Source organism: Aotus nancymaae, unplaced genomic scaffold, assembly GCF_030222135.1.
Source record: "Aotus nancymaae isolate 86718 unplaced genomic scaffold, 86718_ANA_hifiasm-v0.15.2.pri h1tg000003l, whole genome shotgun sequence".
NCBI lineage: Eukaryota > Metazoa > Chordata > Mammalia > Primates > Aotidae > Aotus > Aotus nancymaae.
Genome location: NW_026988414.1, coordinates 38,102,618 through 38,126,229, shown reverse-complemented (window position 1 = coordinate 38,126,229; position 23,612 = coordinate 38,102,618). Strand labels below are relative to the sequence as shown.

The window sequence follows — 23,612 nt, the reverse complement described above, 5'->3', positions numbered from 1 at the left end:
GAGGGACAGAGCTGACGGCTCCCTCGCACCTGCACACACAGGCTCACAGGGGGACCACATGCCAGAAACAGTCCCCCTGGGCATCCTAAAGCAACTTCACTTTGCCACACACACAGGAACAAGGACAGTCACCCCCAAAGAAGAAGGACATGCCGGACAGTCACCCATAAGGCCACAGTCAAACACAAGTTCACAGTCACACAGGGACACTCGCTCACTTCAGGAATGGTAACACCTGACACAAAATCACAGGTACACGTACAAGACGGGCACCATCACCTGGAGGCACAGTTATGCCCAGGAACACAGGGAAACAGTTTAATACAAACACACAAAGAGAAACAGATATATAATTACACACGGGATACAGTCTCAAACTCGAGAATATAGCCCCACAGGGGGCACGCAGACAGGCAATGTGACATAGACAGTGTCATACATGAGGCACAGCCCACAAAGATACAGCCGCACAGAGAAATACACTCAAACAGGGACAAATGCTGTCACTCTCAACAAGAACACAGTCTCATACTCTCAGAGAAGTGGTCTTATGTCCAGGATCATGGTGGCACAAGGTAGAGACCACTGGCAGGCCCTAGGGAGGCCCAGTCAACGTCCCTGGAGCTGGCCAGGATCTCTCTGGGTCTTACTGTTGATCTCATAAAGAAGAGTCCATAGAAGCCTCAACTCACTACCCACAGCCTTGAGGGTGGCAGAGCCCAGACACCAGGGTCTGCTCCATGCCTGGTCACTGGAGGGGCCCTCACCCTCTCTTTCACCCAACCCGACTGACATGAAGTAGGAGGCAGGAATCATGCAGGCAGGGAGCTTAGGGAGCCCGTTCGAGGTGAGTTTTTAGTCCAGATCCTGGACTGATGTTGCTGTTTGAGGTGCTGCCCCAAGTGCAGTAAAGGGGCAGGAGGTCAAGTTAAGAGGGCCCCTGTATCTCCCCGCAGGGACATGGCTCCTTGTCTTGTGGGCTGTGGCAGGTCTTAGCCCTTACTGGACAAATAGGTAGAGGGAGGGCAGGGAGGCTGCCAATGGCCCAGCTCTGAGCTGTCCCTCCCCAATGTGGCCATTCCAGCTGACTAACCTGTCCCTTTTTTAGTACACTCACCCTCTCCTTCGTTACCCTGTCCCATCATCTCATTCTCAGTCACCATCTTTGTCCCCATCTTCCCTCTGGGATGAGGCTGGGGTAGAAGGCCTGCAGTCTTGCCTACTGTCTCCAATCAGTGCCTCCAACTGCACCCCCACAAATCTCCGGGAGATCCCCTTTCACCCAGATACTCTACACGGGCCCCATCCCAGCCTCCCCTACCAACTCCCATCCCACCTGCCTGTATCCTATGCCATCCTAGCAGGAAGACAGATCATTTCAAGCCAGAGACACCATCAGCATTCCAACACCCAGGTGTGGCTGTGGAGGACTGTGCATATCAGTATCACATGACTCCATGTCCCTCTGGGTGGTCATGTATGACAATGCCAGTGTGTGGCTCTTGGGTGGTATCAGGATGCAGCTGTGCCAACAAGGGTTCATGCCCACCTCTAAGAGGGGTCAGCGGGCGGCTCCCGCGAGCACTCACCCTGTGGACTGTGTCTCTGGGTGTAGACAACTGCAGCGGCAGCAGCAAGCACAGCACAGCAGGCCCACGGGACAGGAGCAGCCATCTGTTGGGAGAAACCGGGGTTGGGGAGAGGGGCAGCATCAGCCCAGGCAGGAGCCCCTCCTGTTCTCAGGCAAGACTGGGAAATCCCAGCCCTAGGGCCAGGGCACCTTGACCCCAAAATGCCCTTCCTAATGAGGCTCAAGATCCTCTTTCAGGCAATATAAAGCAACATTATTGGCATCTGTAGGCAAAGGTTTGCTAAGATGGTAGAAGGCAACCTATGGTGGTTTGCTGTTAGATAATACTGCTGGCTGCACAATGCTGTCAACTGCGAATGAGTTATACAATATTGGTAATGCCAGGGCCATTTTTCTAAAAAAAAAATAAATAAATAATAACTTTACTGGTGAGGTTAGCTAATTAGCTATAAACATCATAAACTGAAAGGGTAACGTTTTAACTTAATTGGAGGTCTGTACTTCTCCAGATTGCTTTGAATGGAAGGACCCCTGCCATGCTCCTGGGGATCGAGCCTGAAACCTGGATGCTTGGGAACCTCTCGGATCTGTCATCTGTCCCTGACACCCCCGAGGCAAGCCTTGCCACTGGGCCCTGGGAAGCTTAGAGTAGTTGAGTCAGGGCAGTGGGACATGACCCAGGTCGGATGTGGCTTTTGCATAATTGTACACCAATGCTCAAGAGAAAATGAGGGATTTTCATATGTAAGTCCTTGTCAGGGACCCCGGCCCACCCTTGATTGCAGCCATGTGCCCCTAGGAGCCTGGGAACCCAGCCCAGCAGGTGTGCATCAGTGTCTACATGCACCCATGCAAGTACAAGGCACACTCAGGACATGGCCCCAGAAGCCAGGATGGATCCAGTGCTCCCCAGTCTGGTGTCCTGCTTCCTGAAGAGTCCAGTTGTTCTCTCCCCCTTTCCCAGCACATGCCTATACTTGATGGCAAGAAAATAATTATTTCCTGCAGAATGGGCCCCAAATGTGACAACCGCCCCCCTACGGACCTTCAGTCTGAGGAGAGGGAAGAACTATCAACCACACAGAAGCAGAGATCAGAGATACACTGAGGGATGCTACCAGGCACCTAACCAGGGCCACCCTCTCAGATTCCAGCCAGCCACATAGCAAAGATGCTGGCCAGGGACACTGCCCCAAACCAAACAGAACCCCAAAGAACAGCTCCACAGACAGTGTAAGATATACCAAAGACTGTTAGAAGAACCATCAGACAAAGTCAAAGAGGCAGGCAGATGAAACCAGATAACCAGCCAGAGAGACGGTCAGAGAACAGCGGACACAATCAAAGGGCTCACCAGAAACACTATAAAGGACAGACCCAGGCAGACATACTACCAGAGGACAAGCAAGGAACACAGGCAGTGAAGCTGTCGGTGACAAAGCCAGAGAGCTAAGACACTGTCAGAAACAGTGCCAGAGAAACTGTCTGACGCACAAGCAGAGAAATACCAGAGAAACTGATAGACACAAACAGGCGTACACTCAGAAAAACAGCTCAAGAAAAGAGCCAGAGCCACAGCCAGATGCTCAGTCAGGAAGTAGCCACACCATTCCAAACACTGCCACAGACACTGTCAGACACACAGTCAGACATATTGCCAGAGACGCTGTTAGAAAGGCTGCCAGAGAAACAGCCAGACACACAACCAGAGAAACTGATAGAGACGCAGTGCCAGATACACCCCGACAAAGTGCCAGAGACACAGCTCGAGATGGTGCAGGCATAGCATGGCGGAGACAAATGCGGGTATCAGCCTGAAGCAGCTGCGGAGAGGCTGGAGAGCAACGGACTTTCTGGGGCTTTCTGTGGGAGGGGGATCCTGTCTGCCCTGCCCTTTGCTACCCTTGACCCGCTCCAGGAAAGTCCCCTCCTCTGAGCCTGCTTTTCCTTTCCTCCCTGTCACAGCCACAGGTGCCCTGACTGCCCCTCTCTGGCACAGCAAACTTCTCTGTTTCCCAAATGGCCCCAGCTACCCTTTGTGCATCAGTAATACCTGGAGCCTTACTACCACTTGGTCTGGCTCCTTCTGACCCTTAGCCACTGCCCACTCGTCAGCTACTCCTCAGGCCTAGGAGGTTAAGACAATGGCCAAAGTTACACAGCCAGCAAGTGGTGGAGCCAGGAAATGAATCCAGGACTGCCTGAATTCAGGGCTGGTGTAAGAAAGAGAAAAAAGAGACCAGCAGCCAGAGGCCTACCTGGATCCCCAACCTCAGCCCTGGCCAGTCACCCTCAGACCCTCCCCTACTGACTCTGCCATCTGTCCATGCCTTTCTCCTCACAGCCAGGAAGATCCTCTGCCTCCATGCCAGGCCCACTGCCCACCACAAGGGAGCAGGAACCAGGGCACAGGCAGGTAGAGCAGGCGGAGCCGCTGAGGTTAGATCCCAGGATAGGAGTACCCAGGGAAAGGAGAAGTGGGTGGCCTCTACTCTCAGCCCCCTCCTGGTCCACATAAGCACACACTTCCATGTATGTGCATGAGTGCACGCACATGCACACACACACACACATGCACGTGCACACACACACACACACACACAGGCCTCTGCAGGGGGAGGGGTGGCTTCTTCATCAAAGTCGCCTCCATCAGCCCGATGAGTTACTGTAAGGGCCGGGCCCTGGGCCAACGGGGCTGCAGCCATGGGAGACGAGACCGGCCGGGCGCTGCTGAGAGCGAGTGCTGCAGAGTGGGGGTGGGGTACCAAGACAGACACTGCAGGGTTGGGGGCACCCAGAAAAGACAGAGACTCAGGGAGGAGAAGCAAGAGGCAGGGAGAGAGGAGGAGCTCTGAGTGGAGACCCAGAGAAACAAGGAAAGGCTGAGATAGCAAGAAATAGAAGAGACACAGGGGGAAAGATGGTGCACCTAGGAGATGGGCAGATACTCAAAGGCAGAAGGGAGGAGACCCTGGCAGGGTCTCTGCTCACCCTAGGACATCTCCGTGTCCTGCCCAGCTCCTCTAGCACAAAGGAGGGTGGGAGGGTGGTCAGTGCAATTTGAGGCAAGAGCAGGGCCTTCCTGGAGGCTGGAAGGATTCTTGCTGGGGATCTAGAAGCCCAGGCCCTAGGGGACAAGGGCAAAACCCCATCCCTTCACCTACCCCTTCCCCTGCAGATCCAAGAGTGAAACCCCACCTCTGCCCCTGCCCCTGCCCCCTGCAGATCCAGAAAGCCCCAGGCCAGTTTCACTTCCCCCTTTCTTCAGAGTCTCAGCTGGGCCCACTGCCCAGGTCAGAAGGACGAGGCCAGAGGCATCCAGAACACACCTCCATCCTGCCCTGGCTCACTCCAGGCCACCCATCCCAAGGCAAAGAGCATCTTTCCTGAGGATTTTCCAAGTCCACACCCCATGGCTCTGGGATAGATCTGCAGGATAAATCCCATAGAGCCCCAGATAAGGGCTATTTGAACTGGCCCAGGCTTCCTGTCGGCCCCTAGAAGTCAGCCCCAGAATGAGGAGGGAACAGAGGGTACCCCATGAGCAAGAAAGGAGCCCAGCACCTGGCAGCCCCTGAACCTCTTGTCAGCACAAGGGTCCCTGCACTTCTCCCAGCACAGAACCCCAGTGTCATCATTACTCCCACACAGGTGACACATTAAGAGTCAAATTCTGGGGCCCCAGTTTACTGTCATTGTCCCGCTGTGGCATGAAGATACCATTATACAATGATAGCCTTGCCCAGTGAAAATGACACAGTTGTACTGTTGACAATGACATACAGGGATGTTCACAGTCACTACAATGACAATAATGCAGTGAGTGACCGTCACATACATTGATACCAATGAACAGGGCAAGGATACCAGTTGACACTGGCACAGTCACAGTGACAGTAACCTCAGAATCAAAGATGCAATGAGACTCAGTCACACAGAGTAATACCAATGGTGACATCAACACAGAGACACAGAGATGTTGATAGACTCAGTAACAGTCTCACAGAATGATGCCAGTCCACAGTAATACTGGCAGTCCTGGAGTCTGACAGTTGCCATCGGTAACAGTAACAGACACAGTGACAGGCTCCAGGTCAGGAACCCCTATTATCCGGTTTTAGAGTCGGGCTTAGGACCCAAGACCCAAGAACCCTCTTGCCAGTTGCAGCAATGTTACAGTTGGTCTGCGCCCTTCCCCTCACCCCATGCCCAGCTGAGGGCACAACCTAGGGGAGGGAGGTGTGAGTTTTGGAAAGCCTCTATTTATCCCTGCAGAATCACAGACAGCAGTTTAGATTGTACAAGGCCAACCCTGGGGAAGTCCTGCCACCATCAGGTTGGTGTGGGGGGTAATTAGCACCACTGACTGTGTCTCAGCTGTAATTGCATGTGTGTGTTGATCTGTAATAGTGTGTTGTGAACTTCAGGGTATGGGTTGATGTGGGCATGCTGAGGGTCAGGTAGGCTCAGTCTAGCCTGGACAATGAATGAGCAGGGAGGCCTCAAAGCAAGTGACCTCAAAGCAAGGTTACTGTTCCATCTCCGAGGCAGGGAACTGAAATCCAAATAAGGTCACCAGATGGACTCCCCCCCATTGCCAGGGATCAGGGTGGGTTCAGAACATCCATCTGATGAAGGGCATCTGGCCCAGCATAGAGTAGAGGGGACTCCCCACAGCTTCCAGTCCCCGCTCTGACCCCCACAGCCCAGACTGTAGAATCCCACGGTGTGAGCGGGAAAAAGGCACCTTTTATCCTGGGGCCTCATCTCCTTCACCTCTCCCCACAGTAGCCTAGAGGGCCCATCTCAGGAATGAGGCAAGAACACAGGACACAGCATGGACTCACTGATTCAAACATCTGGGGACTGTAGACGCCTCAGAACTGCAGAGGAATTAGGTTGGAGCAGGGAAAGAGAGATACAAAGACTTGGAGATAGATAAGGAAATGAGAGACAGAGCAGGCAGCAAAAACAGGGACAAGGACATGGCGGGCCGGGAGGAACAGCAATGACTGAGGGGGAGCTTGGGAGAGACAATCAGAGCGGGCGGGAAGCTCCGGGACAGGGAGGAGGGGCTGAGGCTGTGAGGCCCCCAGATCCCACCAGGCCTAGGCAGCCTGGACAGTGTGGGCGGTGGGGGAGGGGGCAGAGGCCTGAGCGGTCCAGAGGCTTAGGGGGTGGGGGGACCAGGCCGAGGAGGGAGGCCTGGCCCCTGGCAGCTGGCCTAGCAGGCCCCCCACCAGGGAGGGATGGGCCTAGGTCAGGGGCCAGCTCCTGGGCTGTGGCTGGCTGGCCATGGCGGGCAGGCTCACACTCCCGGTGGTGTTTCTCCCTCCTGTCTCTGAATCTCCGGTCTCTAGCCCCTTCTCTTTTCCCTCTTCTCTGAATCCAGACCTGCCTCTCCTCTCAGCTCTCTCAGTGACCCCACCCAAAGTGGCATAGGGCTCCAAGCTGTGCCTGGGTTCAGGATTCAAGCTTTACTTCCTCCTGGGCTACCATGTCCCCACCCACGCCAGTGGCAAGCCTTGGTGCTCAGGGGAAAGGACCCTACCCAAGCTTAGGCCCCATCCTCCTCCTTAGAAGGGGGGAGGATAAGCTGAGCATCAGTGGGAGGGGGCCAGGAGGGAGGCAGGGGGAGCGGTCCCCCAGCTCTCACCGCTGGCTGAAGCTGTGGAAAAGGAGGCGGCCCAATTGAGTGAGCTGGGGGGGTGGGTATCCGCACCTGCTGCTGTGACCTCCACAGCCGGAGATGGGGGCCTGGGGGGGGCAAGATTCCGACAGATTTTGGCAGTAGCCTGGACTCTGAGTGCTCAAAACCCCCACCCCCAGTCTCTTACACTGTGGGGACCCTGAGATCAGCATATGTGTGCCCTGCTGCACGTGTGTGCAGGCGTGTTGTGTGGGGGAGCCTGGGGCCCTCCCATGATGGGCCTGACTGGGCAGCTGGGGAGGCATCCTGGGGAGATGGGAATCTGTCACCAGCCTGTGCCCACATGTGGAGGCCCACTTGGGGCCCTGCGTGCTGCCTGGTGACCTGGGCATGGGCTTGTATATTCACATACATGCAGGCCTGTGCTTAAGCAGCCCTCTAGATGCAGAAAGGCTGGGCTTTCATCCTCAAAAGTCATCTGGTCCAGCCCCCTGCCTCTTGAATGGAGAGGAAGAAGGGGCAGATAAGTTTATATCCTCCCTTTAGAGACATAGGCTCTAGAGAGCTTCACAGAACCTGAGGCACCGGTGCCAAATCCTCCAGCCCCCAACCCCAGTCCAGTCTTTTCTGGTTTCCAGAAAAATCAGGAGCCCCCCTTTACCCAGGAAAGGCACACACACCAGTCAGGTTAAGTCTGTGGGGAGTGGGGTGCTGCTCCTCTTGGAAGGACAGAATGCTGCAGCAGGTTAGACAGCTGGAAGAACTCCATGAAAGGCAGGGAATGGGCAGAGCAATAGGGTTGACTAAGACTTCCCTTAGGAGGGGCGATAGGGTAGGGAAAGGCCTGAAGCGGATGCCGGGGACAGGATGGGGACAGGAAGGAGGCTGCAAGACAGGGCCCTCCATGGAGACACAAGAATGGGTAGAATGGCTTTCCAGAGTTGGAGGCTGGGACAAAGACCTATTTGCCTCAGCATCTCCTACCACACCCACCCCTGGCCCCATCCCTGCTATGGTGCAGACACACCCTTGCATCCACACAGAGGCTCATGCATGCAAGCTCTCTCTCTCTCTCACACACACACACACACACACACACACACGCACACACACATACACCGGGGGGTGGGGACAGCAACGCATGTGATGCATTGGCTTATAACAAAAAAAACCTGAAGATGGTCGTTCTGACAGAGCCAGAGTTGGGTGGGGGAAAAAGAAGCTTCTAATGTCTTCTGTGTTCTGTTCTCTCTCTGTCTCCTAACATGCATGTGCACCATGCACGCTACTTCTGAGGAGCCTTCTGGTCTGCTGGGCAAGACCAAGCCATCCTTCCTCCCCTTTCCTCCCCTCCTCGCAGTGGGGAAGCCAGAGCAATCTGTTCCTGATGGGTAAACACAGGCGTGAGTATGCACACACACATGCTCATGCACACACCAGTCACTCAGTCCACACAGCACCCAGTGCTCACTTCACCCCGAGACAGAGCACACACTTGGGCTCTTACTACACCCAGCAGAGCTCTCAAAGCCCCCGCCTCCTCAGATACACAGGGCCAGAGCTTTACAGACACACCAGGCAGCCCCTCACAAACACTGGCATTCAGAGCCTACCATCGTGGCCACATATCAGGGCCTCCCACATGGACACCCGCTCCCACAGCCCCGTACACATTGGTGTGCGTGCACACACACATTACAGTCACACACACACAGACTCCCTCACAGCCATGGTCTCACATATGGATATCATCACACACTCAGAACAATCAACCTTCCACACAGACACCATTGTACCCCTCCAAAAGCCCAGAGCCCCCAGATGCCCTCAGCCTCTTATGCCCCAAAACCGGCAATGGGTAACACCCATATACGCACCCTGAATAGCCACACTGTGCCGGGACCTCAGGTTGCCTAGCTGTGCCTGAGGGGAGGGAGAGAAAGACCAGGGTGGCCTAGGGCAGGAAGGAAAAGGGAAGGAAATTCTTAGTTGGTCCCTAAAAAGTGAGAAAATAGATGATTATTCCCCAGGCAGCTCCTCCTTCCCCAAAGCCTGCTTTCACCAGCATTAGGTAATGAAGGAAGATCCAGTCCAGACAGGAGAGGTGAAGGAAGTACCTGAGGGAGACAGATGGTGGCACTGGAATCAGCAAGAGCCAGAAAGGTCCAGAAACCAGCCAGCTCCTCAGGCCCTTGATGCCTTTCCTCATCACCCCCTCTTCTCCACGATGAGGATCAACAGCAGCTCTCAGCCTAGCTATCTGCTGTGGGATCCCAAGGACTCTTCAAAACTTCTTTGTGCCCATAACTGTCTAGCAGGCACCCAGATGTCTGGCCTGGCTGCAGGAGGGGCAGGAGAGGGGAAGGAGATAGGACCTCCACTCCAGCCCCCAGCCCCCACCAAAGCCCTGGCATCACTGTGTTCTATTCTCTCTGCCCCCTAATGTGCATGTGCACCACGCCCACAGAGAGGTAGGGCAGATGCCCAGAAGCAGGGGGACAGCAGACAGAGCAAGTGGGTGCCACTCTAACCACTGAGGAGAAGAGTCCTAAGGTGTCCTTGGACCCTGCAGCCCCGCCCCCATCTCCGGAGGAGTAGACACAGAGTCGCTGTCCAGGCAGAGTGGAATCCAGGCTGTGCTGGCAGGCCCCAACTCAGGAAAGATCAGCAATGCTGTGGACATCCTTGCCACTTGCCACTCCAGGTGTAGCTGGGGCCCTGATGCCCCCATCCTAAAAGGAGCCTGACATGACTCCATGGAAGCCAGGCAGGATCTGTCTGGGGCAATGCCATAAAGTCAGATGATAGGGACTTTGGGGAAGGGGGCAGTGGGGACAAAAGAAACCAGGCAGCAGGGTGTAAGGAAACCAGGTGACAGGGCCCCAAAGAAGGTAGGCAGTGGGAGCCAAATGAAACCAGGCAGTGGGGACTGGAGTTAGCTAGGAGGTATGGACAAATGAAGCCAGGCTTTGGGGATCAAATGAAACCAGGCAAAAGGCCCACAGGATGTGAGAAAAGAAAGATATCAGGAGCTCATCCCTTCTGTCTAGATGTCACCCCACACTGTGGGCCTCTCTCTCTGCAGCCCCCCTTCCACTCAGGCAGTGGTCCCCTCCCCCAGGCCGATGGACACAGCCAGAGCCCCCTCCCCTCTCAGAGGCCTGGTCCGATTGCAGCCAATGGGCCCCGGCCCCATCCCTGGGACCTCAGGAAGTCCCAGTCCCTCCCACCGGCTGCAGAGGCAGGGGGGCTGAGGGGAGAGAAAGAGAAGAGAAGAGAGACAGCTTGGCAGGGGGAGCGCGCCGAGCAGCCGCGGGGGGCGGGGGGCGGGGGCCGAGAAAGGAGCGGGAAGCGCCGAGGCGGGCCGAGCTGGCTGGCGGGCCCGCGCGGGCGGGGGCGTCGCAGCGGCAGCAGGGGTGACAAGTCCTCCGGCCCTGCGGTCACTGACCTGAGTCCCCACGCAGGCGCCCCGTCGGTGCCTCCGGCTCTCCGCGGGTCCGCCCGGCCGCCCGCGGGCATCGGGTCTGCAGGGCTTGGGCCCGGGCAGCAGGGACGGACCCGGGAGGCAGGAGCAGCCCCCCTAGAGGTCCGGGCAGGCGGGTGGGCGAGGGGCCGCGGTGAGCGGTGAGCTGAGCGACGAGGGCCGAGCGGCGAGTGAGCGACCGGGCAACCGGGCCGGGAGGAGGGGAGGAAGGAGCGCGCTGCAAGCGAACGAGCAAGCGAGCTAGCTAGCGGAGGGAGAGTGAGGGACGGCATGCAGTGAGGTCATCCTTTGAATCTAATTGTCTGAGTCAGGAGGAGATGTGGCACTTGATGCTGGGGGAGGGGAGGGAGAAGGGACCCTCCCCGCTCCGGTCCCGGCCCCTGTCCACACCCAGGGGCGGCCGGGGCCTCCCTTCCCTGCCCCAGGCAAAGTTGCTGCAGGCCAGCTCGGGCAGACCACTACCCGTCTCAGGGCTGACCTCTGCTGCCTGGGGCTATCAGCAAGGGGTGAGAGATGTGGGACCTGGCCCCAGCTCTGGGCTACCTTCTTCCTCCCCGGAGTGACTACCCCCACCCAAAGCCCACCAGCTCACCTTCACCACAATTTTTAGGGCACAGGAGGCTCCCAGCCTACCCGCAGGTCCTATTCCGGGTCCTATTCCTGCCCTCTGAGGATAAAGTGGGAACTTGGGCCAACCTTCCAAGTTGCCTTACTTTAGAAGCATGGGGCCCTAACTCTATTCCTGAAGTTACTTCCAATGCTGGGAATTTGGAGAAATCTGGGAACTGAACCCCAGGCTCACCATCCTGCCCTCTGGGAATGATAGTGCAATGCCACCCGTTCTCCAGTTACTTTCTGCATTTGGGATGAGGACCCCAGGTCCCCCTTCCAGAGGGACAGGAGCAGGGCCAGACTCCTAGGGTCTCCAGGAACCCAAGGGACCAGGCTGCCCGCAGGGTGAGGGGCAGGTTGGCCGCTGGACCCTGGGTTTGTCAGGTGTGCACACCCGTAACACATGAGCACATGCACACAGGGTCGGGGGCACCAGACAGCTGTGGATACTTACACCAAGGGCCATAAATCCCTCCCTTTGCCCCTGTTGGGGAGGGGTGATAAATATTTAAGGGGCTTTTAGCTCAAAAGGGGCTGGAACGGGGGAGGGAGGGGGATCCACGCTGCCTGATTAATGGGGTTACGGGCTTGGATCAATCCGTCCGCCCGCCGCTCCCTCCTTCCCCCGCCTCCCTCCCTCCGCCTAATGTGCTTTATCAGGAGACGCTTTTCTGACTTGGCAGCGTTGGGCGTTTTAAATAGACCCATTTAGAGCTGGGGTTGGGGGAAAAGGAGGGGGGTGGAGGAAGACAGAGATTGAGACAGGCTGGGAGACAGAGACAAATCAAGAGAGAGAGATGTGCCCCAGAAGAGAGAGACTGGGAGAGGAGAGACAGAAGGAAATGCAGAGATACCATCGAGATAAGGCACTGAGGGTGAGGCTCCCACAGAGACTGAGATGGAGAGAGAGGATGATGGAGAGAGAGAGGGTGATGGGAGGCCAAAGGGAAGCTGGGCGGGGTGGCGGGGGGTGTGAGGAGCAGAAACAAACAAAAAGAGAGACAGGGAATAAAGGAACCACCAGCAGCAGGGAGAAACCCAGAGAGAGAGGCTCTCTGCAAGGGCTGAGTGCTAGCCTGGGAGACAGCAAATATCTTTTATTTCCAAAAACAGTTTTTCAGCCACTTTGTTAAATTAAAAAGCTGTTTTTAAAGTGGTGCTGGAGGTGCTGGTGGGGGAGGGTGAACAGAACTGCCAAGTCCTCCCTCTCCGGCCTCCTCCTCCTCCTCCTTGGCCCCCACAGAAGCTGCTTCAGCCTGAGCCCCTGGGGTGATCTCCAGCTCCCCTGCTCTCCAAGGCAATCCTCTGAGATCCCCAGGAACAGGGTCAGGGCATCTGAGCTACTGTTCACTGGCAGGAAGTCCTTCCTGCTGTCTGGCCTCAGTTCTTCCTGCTGCAGGGAGCTCATTCTTTCCCCTGACCACTATCCTCTCTTCTCCAGCTCCTGTCCCGGGTTTCTAAGGTGGTTCCAGTTTGTGGAAGATTATGTGCTCTCAAAGCTCAGTAGCCCACTTTCCAAATAAGCCACCAGACTCCTCCCAAGGTATCTCCCATAAATATTATCTTTTATTCTGTAAATTCATCTCCTAGCCCCGTCCTAGTCTCAACTTCTATCAGATACACACCCCATGTCCTTGGGTCCTCTGGAAACAGTGAGGTGAAAAGCTTAACTTTCTGTAGCCATCTCAGGCCTCCCTTCCTCCTCTCCTGGGCCCCAGCTCCATCTTAAGCCCCTTTTATGTGTGAGCCTGGGGTACCCCACTCCACCCTCAACAACACCCTGGTCCCAGTTGTGAAGGGTTAGTCCCCCCCAGCCCCGAGCCAGGAAAATGGCCAGTCTGTTTGGGAGCTGAGATGAAAAGCCTGGCAGGCCTTTGTGGGCCTCTGGCGGGTTTTGGACAATAGGCCCTTCCGTTCCGCTCCAGTGCCTCGATTCCTTGGATGCCCCCACCCCCAAGCCACCAATCCAGGGGCCTTGCCTGGCTTGAATGAGAGACAGGGAGAGTCAGGCATGGCCCCACAGCTGGCCTCAGAAGATTCTGGACTTTCTGACCTCCCATTCCACCTCTTTCAAGCCTAGCTGCTCCTCCAATCAAGCCAGAGAGATGTTTTGGGGGCAGAGAGGAAACCTGAGGACACTGAAACAGAAACATACTCTCATATCTGGGACTCAGCCCCCACTTAGTGTAGAACCCTGTTTGCTGACTTAGTGTTGCCCTTGCCTGTGTGACCATAGGTAAGTCTCTTCCCTTTCTAGGCCTATAATGAGAGCATGAACAGCCTCAGCCAGGCTGAATCCAAAACCTCTGGAAGAAGAAATGACAGGGGAAGAGAGGAAGGAATCTCAGGTCCTCCTCCACTCATGTCCCCTAGACCTACAGCCCCACTGCACCCGCCTCATGCCCTGAGATTGACCTGTCCCACCTGGGCCCCAGCACCTACCTCTTCACCACTGGCCACACACCAAGCACATCAATGTCCTCCTCTTCTTCCTCCAGACCAAACTCTTCAGAACTTCCAAAACCAAGGGGGTGAGACAAGGTGACAAGGCTAGATTCTAGAAGGGCAAAGGGCACACATCAGAGGTCACAGAGGAGCCACAGGCCTTAGTCCAACTCAGAGGCCATTCCATACTTCAACCCCCACTGTGAGAAGGGGAGACTGAGTCAGGCAGCAGATAAATATCTGTAAGAAGAAAAGTTGAGAGTAACACAGACCTCTTCCAGCACCCCTTGCTTACTTCAGGTTCTTAACCACAGGGACAAAGGTTGCCAGAAGGCAGTGGCCTGATATAACACAGATACACACCCACAGACAATCTATAATTCCCATACAATCAGTGTGCAGACACACAGGCACCTCCATATCACACACATCTTCACATGCACAATCTCAGAGTCACAGGGTCACAGGCATGGTGCAAATAACCACCATCATAACACCCCCTTCCTATCACCAGTATGATTTATTGAGCATCTGTTATATGCCAGGAACTGTGTTTGGCACATTATATGCATTATCTTAATCTTCATGATTTCTCCATGAGGTAGGTTCTATTGTTCTTCCCATTTGATAGCTAAGGGGATTGAGCTTCAAGGAGGTCTTGCCCAAGACCACAAAGCTGACCAGTTCCAGAGCCTAGATTTGAGTCCATATCTGGCTCCAAAACCTTGCTGCTTACCAGTTTGCCTGTGCAGATCTCTCACCCACCTCCACAGTGCCTTTCCCAATAATAATAGCAGGTAGCACTTGTTCAGGGTCCTGGATTTCCCAGACACTATGACAAGTACTTAATTTACATTTTGATACTGAACCATCAAAACAAGCTTCAAGGCTGGGCATGGTGGCTCACACCTGTAATCCCAGCATTTTGGGAGGCTGAAGCAGGTGGATCACCTGAGCTTAGGAGTTCCAGACTAGCCTGGGCAATATAGTGAAACCCTGGAGGCTGAGGTGGGAGGATCGCTTGAGCCTAGGAGGGGGAGGTTGAAGTAAGCCAAGATTGAGCCACTGCACTCCAGCCTGGGTGACCAAGTGAAACCCTGTATTAAACAAACAAACAAACAACAAAAAACACATAAGCTTTTGAGGTAATCCTGTTTCCATTTTACAGACCCTAAAACTGAGGCTCGGAGAGCAGAAGCAGCTTGCCCAAAGTCACACAACTGGTAGTTGTTAAAGGAGCTGGCCTTGAACTCAGGGATATCTTGAAAGCCACTGTTGCTTCTACAAACTCCAGCCACTCAAAAGACCCCTCACCTTCAATAAGACCCCAGCTGATCCTCAGCGTCCAACTGCTCCCCTGAAAACAGGTCCCAGATATATCTGCCAAAGGTGTGATTAGGTGCCTAAACACATACCATGAGAAAGGGACTCCATGTCTTCTAATCCTGCCCAGAGATGCAGAGACATCACCAACCAGGGAGAGAGAGCCAGAAACCAAAATAAGGTGTTAGAGACAGGCTGGCTGATGGTGACAGATACAGCCACAACAAGACAGGCCCAAAGAGAGGGAGACTGAGGGGAAGCCAGAGACAGAGAAGGACACATTAGGCCAAAGAATAAGAGAGATAGCTGGAAAAGGAGACAATAGGAGTAGAGGACGTTACAGGCTGACATGAAAAAACACAGATACACTCCAGTATGCAGACACATATAGACCCATTTGACCTTCACAAGAAACAAACTGAAAGCAAGCAAGGCTCAGGCTGTATGGTGTGTGTATGCGTGTGTGCATGTTGTGGGGGAAGCATGCAGAGTCTGTATCGCTACGCACATTACACCAGCTGCTTCCAGCAATTTCATCTGATTAATAATAAATGCCCCATAATTACAGCCGCTCCCCCAGCCCTTCTTCCTGTTTTTTGTCAGCTGCTGCCAGGCCAGCCCCCCATAGACCCTATGGTCCCCTCCATCCTCACCTGCTGCCCTCTGGAGGCTGAGAGAATGTGAGCTGGTGGAGGCCAGACTCCCAATCTGAGGAGGGATACTCATCTGTCTATCTTGGATTCATGCCCTTTGCCTCCAAGCAAAAGGTCATCTTACTTAGATCTCACTCAGAACTCTTCCCCCACATGGGTATAACCTGTGACCCCTAATATGGCCTAGGGGCCCACATCTGGAATGCAGAGAGATGAACTCCCCTTGCCCACTCTTTATCACTCGTTGGCTGAAATTTGTCACTCCATCCACAAACTTCACCTAGCCTCAGAACCCTGTAGACTCAGAGGAGAAAGGGACCAGGATAGGGGCCCTCACCCCATCATTCCAATCCCAGACAGCTTGAATCTCTACCCACTTGTATACCCTCGAGCTCTGGACACATGGTGGCTCTGCCTGCCCATTCCTGAGCATCCTACAACCCCACCCCTGCAGGTCCACCTCCTTCCAGGCCTCCCACCCAAACACTCCAAGGCAGCTCTATCAGAATCAGCTGCGGGGTTGTGCTGATCTGTTTCTAATCGCTGGGGCCTGGTTCACGCTTGCCCCCACCCCCCAATATTGATTCCATTATTTGGAGAGTCATTGACGTCAGGGGCCTGGATGGGTGCCAAAACTGCCTTCTCTCCAGGCCTGGGCCAGGGCCCAGCCCCCTATCCCACAATTTCACAGAGGGGCCCAGAAAGGTCAGCTCATGGACCAAGGTTACATGGCATCTTCCCTCTGACTCTGGGCTCCTCTTGCCTTTTTGGGACCACCATGCAGCTCCCTTCTGGAGAAAGGGGCTACACAAAGGCCTGGGATTTAGAAGTGAGGTTGGGGGCAGCTATAAAAGGGAGTCTGAAGACCCTCATTGGGACTCTGGCTGCAAGAAGGGGCTCTGAAGAGGTAAGGAGGAGGGCAGTGGCTCAGAAAAGGGTAGTTGGGAATACTTTGTTTTTTGCCACATTCTTATTTTGGAACATCCTGAAGCTAGACTTGAAATGGATCCTACTGAATACTTGGTTTTTATGTCTGGTATCGGATGTATCTCCAGACTCTCTTAGAAGGAAATTCTCTGCAGTGTAGGATAACAGATTACCCTAAATGTTGCCATAATTTGACTAACTGGCACCAGTAATTTTATACATCTTTGCTCCACATAAAACAAAGGCTCTGTCTCTTGTGCCTCTCTCATCCATGCTACCTCAGTTTCCCCACATTCACGCACTCTCCCAGTCTTTCCTGGCGTTGGGTGTGTGTCTCTTCCTCTTTATCTTTATCTGACCCAGATGCAGCCACTGGCCCACACCAGCAACTCCTGGGCTCTGGCTGGACAGAGTATTTTTAGGATTTGAACCCCGTGTTCTCAGACAGACATTAATACCAATACAGACACTCTGTGGTGCCCACAACAGCTACACAGTCTCAGAGTCCAGCCTTGGAAGGTCAGAGATAGGGTCCATTCCCTCAGCTGGAGGGTCAGAGATAGGGTCTATTTCCTCAGGTAGAGTCTAAGAAACCCACACTTAGAGAGGGCAAGGGACATGTTTACAACCACATAGGGGAAAAAGGACCTTGCCTTCTGAAAAATCCTGAGGGTGGGAAGGGGGAGGGTGACCTCCGACCTCTGCCATGGAGTCAGGGTGATTGCCCTGCCCCAGCCTCCTCTGGTCCAGACTTTTCCAAGGAAGGGGCCTATCCTCTGCACTCTTTCCCTTCACTCAGGGAAGTCCCTCCTTCCTGTAGTCTAATCTAAAAACCAGTGTTCCTTTGAGCCAAACAGGGATGTAGAACAAGGGATGGTGGGTCTCAAACCACAAATCCCAGGAGGTTCCCTCTCCCCACGATCTGTCCCACTCAGTGATTCATGCCTCAACATTTATTGAGCACCTATTCCCTGCCAGGCACTGTACAGAGAGCCAGGCACATGGTCCTGCCCACAAGGAGCATTCAGTCCGATGAGAGAGAAAAAGATGTATTATTGTTCACACAAGAATGCCTTCCTAAGGTGTAAGAGATCTGTGCCAAGGGCAGGCGAGTACAGGGTGAGCAAGGTAGATCCAGTCCTTGAGTCTCACAGAGCTCAGAGGCAACTACTATGCAACCTCGCTGAATGTCACATGGTGAAAGTATAAGTAGGGTATATGGTGGGACACACTTACTGCCCTGGGTCTGGAGAAACCTGTCCTTCTACAGGACACAGCACTCTTCGCTCCTAAACCCAAGATGGGCTCTCAAGCTGAACACAAGTTACTATCATAGTTTAATTTCAGTTCCTGCTACTGTAGCTCTAGCCCCAGCTTTTGGGAACTGGCTGCCCACAGTAGCAGGGTCTGACTCTTCCTGAACATCTGCTTCAGTTCCTCCACCCACCCCTTGGCCCCCAGAGTGCCTAGCTCTGGTGACCCCCAAACCGGCACAGATCTGTGCTTTGGGACTCTCTTTGCCCTCTGGAAAGGTAAAAGGGACTGATGACCTCAGTGCTCTCCATCCCCAGGGACCACTTGCCTTCTCAGCCCCTCCCCACAGGAAGCCAAGAGCCCCTGTGGGTGTCGTCACCCAGGGCCACAGGAGTTTACACAGCTGAGGTCTCCCCCACCACCCCCACCCAATGGTGGATCTGGAGGAGGGGTCAGTTCTCACTTCTCAGGCTCCTTGCTCTCCAGGAACCCCCCAAACCAAGCACACACGATCCCCCCCACCCATCTGCATTTCAAAGAAAATCCACTCCATATGTTTCTGATTCATTTACACTTCAACTCACCATGGTGGGGCAGAGAGCAGGGGCGCCTTGCCTCCCAGCCCCCCACCCCCATAGGGGGGCTGGAGAGCATGTGTCCCCTTTGGGAACAGGCAGCAGTTATAGCCCAGTCATCTCAGCACTGGGGTAGAGACCATAGGACCATGTCCCTACTGTGTGGGCTCCCATGGGGGAAGACAGTGTGCCTCAGGCAGCCCCAACTACTGATGTCCAAAGCAGCAGAGCACACAAAGTCCGTGAGAATCTCCAGGGGAGTTGGAGTCCCAGGGCTGGTTGCAACCTAGCCCCCGCAAGGCTACTGCTCGTTTGGGGAACAGCGTGGGGAAGCCTAGGCATGCCCTGGAGCCAGGATAAGGGCTCAACAGGCAATCCCAGAGACACACACAACATAACATGGTCTCTACCCCTCCCCAGGCAGGGCAGAGGAGAGAAGAGAGGGTGAGCTCTAGTCTTCTCTAGCTACCTTCCCTGCATAGATTTGAGGCTGTTATCTCTCCTATAATTACAGATTCAACACCCTGGAGCAGTCATAGGAGCCAAAGTCTGCTCCCTCCAGTCTTCACACCCCTCCCATCTTAAGAATGATTGAGATATGTGTGTATGGGGCGGGGGCGTCTTGGGAGGACAAGAGTCTTATTTCCCCCACCTGGCCTTCTCTACCACAGAAGGGATGTTCAAAACTATTCAAGGGGAATGGGTGTGCATTGATATGGCACATGGAGGAATCTAAGGGTTCGTGTCACCCCTGTACCAACAATTTTGGCAGATCTTCCTGCTAAGAGCCTAGTCTCCTTATGGAAGGAAAGCAGGGAAATTTAACTGGGTTAGCCTTTATCACCGCCCCGCTTCCCGTCTCCATCAGCCCACAGCCCATGTGAGGGATGTGACCAAATGTGTATCCTCTCTCCTCCTCACCTTTGGAGGGGACGGATCCTGTAGCAGTCAGACTCTCTTCCTCACCTCAAGTGCCCCAACAATCACCACAAACCAAATGAAAGCATGGGCATATCTGACCATGAGTCCTAAGTTCCACTGGGATTGTGATTGCCACAATCTTAGTGTGGTTCTGAATGTGAGCCCAGGATGAAAGTGTGAGTTTAATCTAAGCATCTGGGTCTAATGTCCATCTGAGTGTGAACTCCAAGATGCAAGTATGGGTTTGAGCATAAGCCCAGGTCCCAGCATGCATCTGACTATAAACCCCAGTGGGGCCAAGTGCAGTGGCTTACGCCTGTAATCCCAGCACTTTGGGAGGCTGAGATGGGCAGATCACAAGGTCAAGAGATTGAGACCATCCTGGTCAACATGGTGAAACCCTGTCTCTACTAAAAAATACACAAATTTGCTGGGCGTGGTGGCGCACGCCTGTAGTCCCAGCTACTTGGGAGGCTGAGGCAGGAGAATTGTTTGAACCCGGAAGGCAGAGGTTGCAGTGAGCCGAGATCGCGCCACTGCACTACAGCCTGGCGCCTGGTGACAGAGCAAGCCTCTGTCTCAAAAACAAACAAACAAACAAACAAACAACCCAGTGGGTCTGAATGTGAGCTCCAGGACTGAAGTGTTAGCCTGAGTCCCAGAATTCCTGTACAAGTCAGCATAAGCATTAGAGTTCTAGTGTAAGTCTGAGTGCGAGCCCCTGGTCATAAAGGCTTCTGAGTATGAGCAAAGGTGACTCATATGGAGTCTGAGTGTGAACACTGGTGTCCCTTTTTAATTCTGAGTGTGAGTCCCAAAGTGCCCATGTAAGTCTGGTTAAGTGTGAACATCAGAACCCTAGTGTGAGTCTGAGTGTGAACACTGGGTCTCAAAGTGATCCTAAAATGGAAGGGGAAATCTCAAGTGTGAGCACCAGAGTCCTAGTGTGAGTCTGAGTCTAAGCTCTGAGATCCCAATGTGAATCTGAGTGAGTCACAGGGTCTCATGTGAGTCTGAGGGAGTGACCAAGATCCTGGTATGAATCTAAGTGTGAGCCCTAGGTTTCCATGGAGATCTGACCCTCAGAGTCCCCACATGAATCTAAGTGTGAGCCCAAAGGTCATATGTGAATCTCAGCGAGCTCCAGGGTCCCTGCGTGAGTCAATGTGAGCCCTAGCTTGGAAATGTGAATCTATTAACCCCAGTGTCCTCATTGAGTCCTTGAGTTCAAATGTGAGCCCCATGTTCCCCATGTGAATCTGATTGTAACTCAGAGTCCCAGAATGCAAGTGTGAATTAGAGTGAGCACCAGAGTCTTCGTGTGAGCCCTAGAACCCGGGTGAGATTCTGAGTGTGAGCTCTAGGTCTCAATGTATATCTAAGCTAAAGGATAAGACGGTGAATCTAAGCATGAGCCTATAATCCCCGTGTGGGTCCCAGTGTGAGCAGAGTCCCAACATGGGTCTATGTGGAAACTCCAGGACTGAAGTGTATCCCTGGATATGAGCCCCACAATGTGTGAGTCCACATGAGTGTAAATCCCTAGACCCTAGAAGGAGTTGAAGTGTCCCAGTGTGCATCTGAGTATGGATTCCAGAGCCCCCGGAAGCCCTGTGCATAAACTTTAAACTCCTAGTTTTTGTGTAGGCTCAGGGTCTCAGTTGGAGCATTAGCCCTGACAGTGTGACCCTTAGCTCCATCTCACCAGTGCTGACCAGAAGCCCCTGCACCAGCTGAGAGGATTTGTGTGGGCTGTGACAGTGGACAGGGGGGCACAGTTTGAGACACCAGGCCCTTCTAGCCCCCAAGTCCTTGCTAGCCCTACATCCCTAGGAATATGCAATGGCTCAAGCCCCATCCCCACACATACAATGGCACACCATCACACAGAGAGTTAGACACACAAAAAAATACACCTGGTGTTTCAGTCCCCTCAGACACACAGCAATTACAGATGCACAGACACACCCAGCATTTCAGACTCTCACCACCTCAGTGATCACAGCCACACAAACACCCCCAGTGACACAGACACAAATACATCAAGTATTACAGGCAGAACAACTAGTGTTACAGACACACTCCTACAGCAGCATGCAGACACACACCCAATGTTACAGACAAGCTGCCAGGCACACAGACACACACAAACGCTTCTCAAAGAGACAGACTAGACAGAAAGAGAAAGAAAATCCTGAATTTTCAACAAGGCGTGAAATAGTCCTGCCCGCCTGAAGCTACTGGAGGGGGGAGGGGGACAAGGGAGCAAGCCAGTGGGCTAACGCTGGAGGAAAGGCTCGGGAGAGGAAAGGAGCCGAGAGGGAGAGCTGTCCGTCTGGTGACCTCCCCACGGCCCAGCCCCCACGCACGCGGAGATACACTACTCAGAGCAGGGACACCCAGGCTGGCTCACAGTGAGCTACACTGGAGGAGACACGCACGAGCAGACTCACAAAGAGACACTTGGGGAATACACCACAGGCGGACTCACACAAGCCAGGAAGACTTACAAAGAGACACACTGGAGGAGACCCACTACATGGAGATACATCCAGGCGGACTCAAGAGAAAACCATGGGAGGCCGACCGACACACACACACATGCACACATGAGCGCGCGGATTCACACGGACACACATGCAGTGGCAGACGCGCAACCGTCCGTTCGCATCCCCGGGAGCTTTGAAGTCCAGATTTCTGCCCGAGAAAGAAGCCACCTTTGGGCGCGAAGGAGCCACTGCGAACGCTCCAAGCCCAGGAATTTTTTCAGACCCCGCGCGTGCAGCTGAGGGGTGGGAAGAGGGACACTAGGGCGAACCGCCGGAGCCACCTCCCTCTAATCGACAGTCCGGCCCCACCACCACCACCACCACCACCACGCCCAACCCCCGGAGCGCCCGGACGTGGGGGCCGCTTCTCCAGCGCCCCCGCCCCCGAGTTTGCGGGCAAAGTTTCTCGTGAACTTTCCTGTCGCCCCCGGCCGTGGGCCCACGGGTGTCCCCTCACTCTTCCTGCGCGCACGAGGGCCGCGGGTTTGTCCGTCAACCCGGGCTCTGAGGGTCCGGCCGCGCGCACTCCGCCGCAGGGTACTCACCGCGCCCTCGGGCCACCCGTGCTTCGCGCCGCGCCTTCCGACTGCCCCGGGCAGCGAGCAAGGCGGGGAGCGCGGAGCTAGCACTGCCCGCCGGATCCCACCTCGGAGCCCGGAGCCGCGCCGGTTGGAGCCGCCGCCTCCGCTGCCGCCGCCGCCCGCTCTGCACCGGCTCCTCGGCGCTCGGCGGCTTTAACCCCCTCATCCTCCTCCCTCCCTCGCGCGCTCCCTCCCTCCTTCCCTCGCCCATGTGACCGCGGGCGCCCGCTCGGCCGCGCGCGCCCTCGCTCCCCTCCCCCTCTTGCCTTGTCTCCCCGCGCCTCCGCGGCCGCGCGCCACGACCCCTCCCTGCCACGGGCCCCGCGCTCCCCAGACTTGGCACGCTCCCGCGCCTGGCAAGCGCAGCCAGCTCGCGGGGGCACGCTTGCCCTACGAGGGCCTGTGAGCCCCCACTCCCACTCGCCCGGCACTGGCATGCGCTCTGCCCCCCCCCGCTGGCACACTCGCCCTCACTGGCACGCGTGGCCCCTTCGCGTTCACCCTTTCTCGGGTGCGCCCTCCAGACGGCTGTGGTCCCCGTGCTTCACGCGCAACCCCGGCCGCGGGTCTCGCAAACGCGCGTGCACACACACCCACACCCACTCCGCCTGCTCCCCTAGGGCGGCTGGGCGCGCACCCACCCCCGGGATCGCTCCTTCACACTCACTCTCCCCCTCGGCCTTGGCCAGGTCTCTCCTGCGCACACTCCCGCACGTTCAGGCCCTGACCGCCTCGCACCGACTCCCTGGCACGGCACACCCCGAGCCAACTCTCGGGGTCCTCCCTCCGGCGTCACCGTGAGAGGAACGCGAGCCAGAACCCCCAACCCCCACTTTGGGCAGAAGAAGCCAGAAGAAGCCAGCCGGCTCCGCCCCTCCCCTATTCCTACTGCCCCCCACAACGACTCCCCTCCGGGTCACCCCCTCGCGGGAGGGAAAGGGGCTTCCTTGATCGGGGATGGACCCGGCCGGGAGCTCAGGCCCATGCCTCCCATGTCTCCGATGACACCAACGTCACTACTCGCACGTTCTTCGCGCCCCGAGGACA

General features: G+C 55.2%; 1 protein-coding gene across 7 annotated transcripts in view; it reads right to left on the bottom strand.

Moving 5' to 3' along the window:
- The window catches only part of CNTFR (ciliary neurotrophic factor receptor), a 51,686-nt gene extending 28,383 nt beyond the window's left edge, over positions 1–23,303 (bottom strand). For 2 of the 7 annotated variants that reach the window (XM_012463234.2, XM_064380514.1), the window contains exons 1-2: positions 13,780–15,174; positions 1,590–1,674 (exon numbers count right to left, since the gene is read on the bottom strand). In XM_012463234.2, the coding sequence (XP_012318657.1) occupies positions 1,590–1,674 (85 nt within the window). In that variant the 5' untranslated portion in view covers positions 13,780–15,174. Of the gene's footprint in view, positions 1–1,589; positions 1,675–9,118; positions 9,196–9,358; positions 9,660–13,779; positions 15,179–22,529; positions 22,694–23,232 lie in introns of those variants that run through there. The other 5 variants (XM_012463235.2, XM_012463232.2, XM_064380520.1 and 2 more) reach the window with 5 other exon arrangements.
- Between the last annotated feature and the right edge of the window lie 309 nt (positions 23,304–23,612).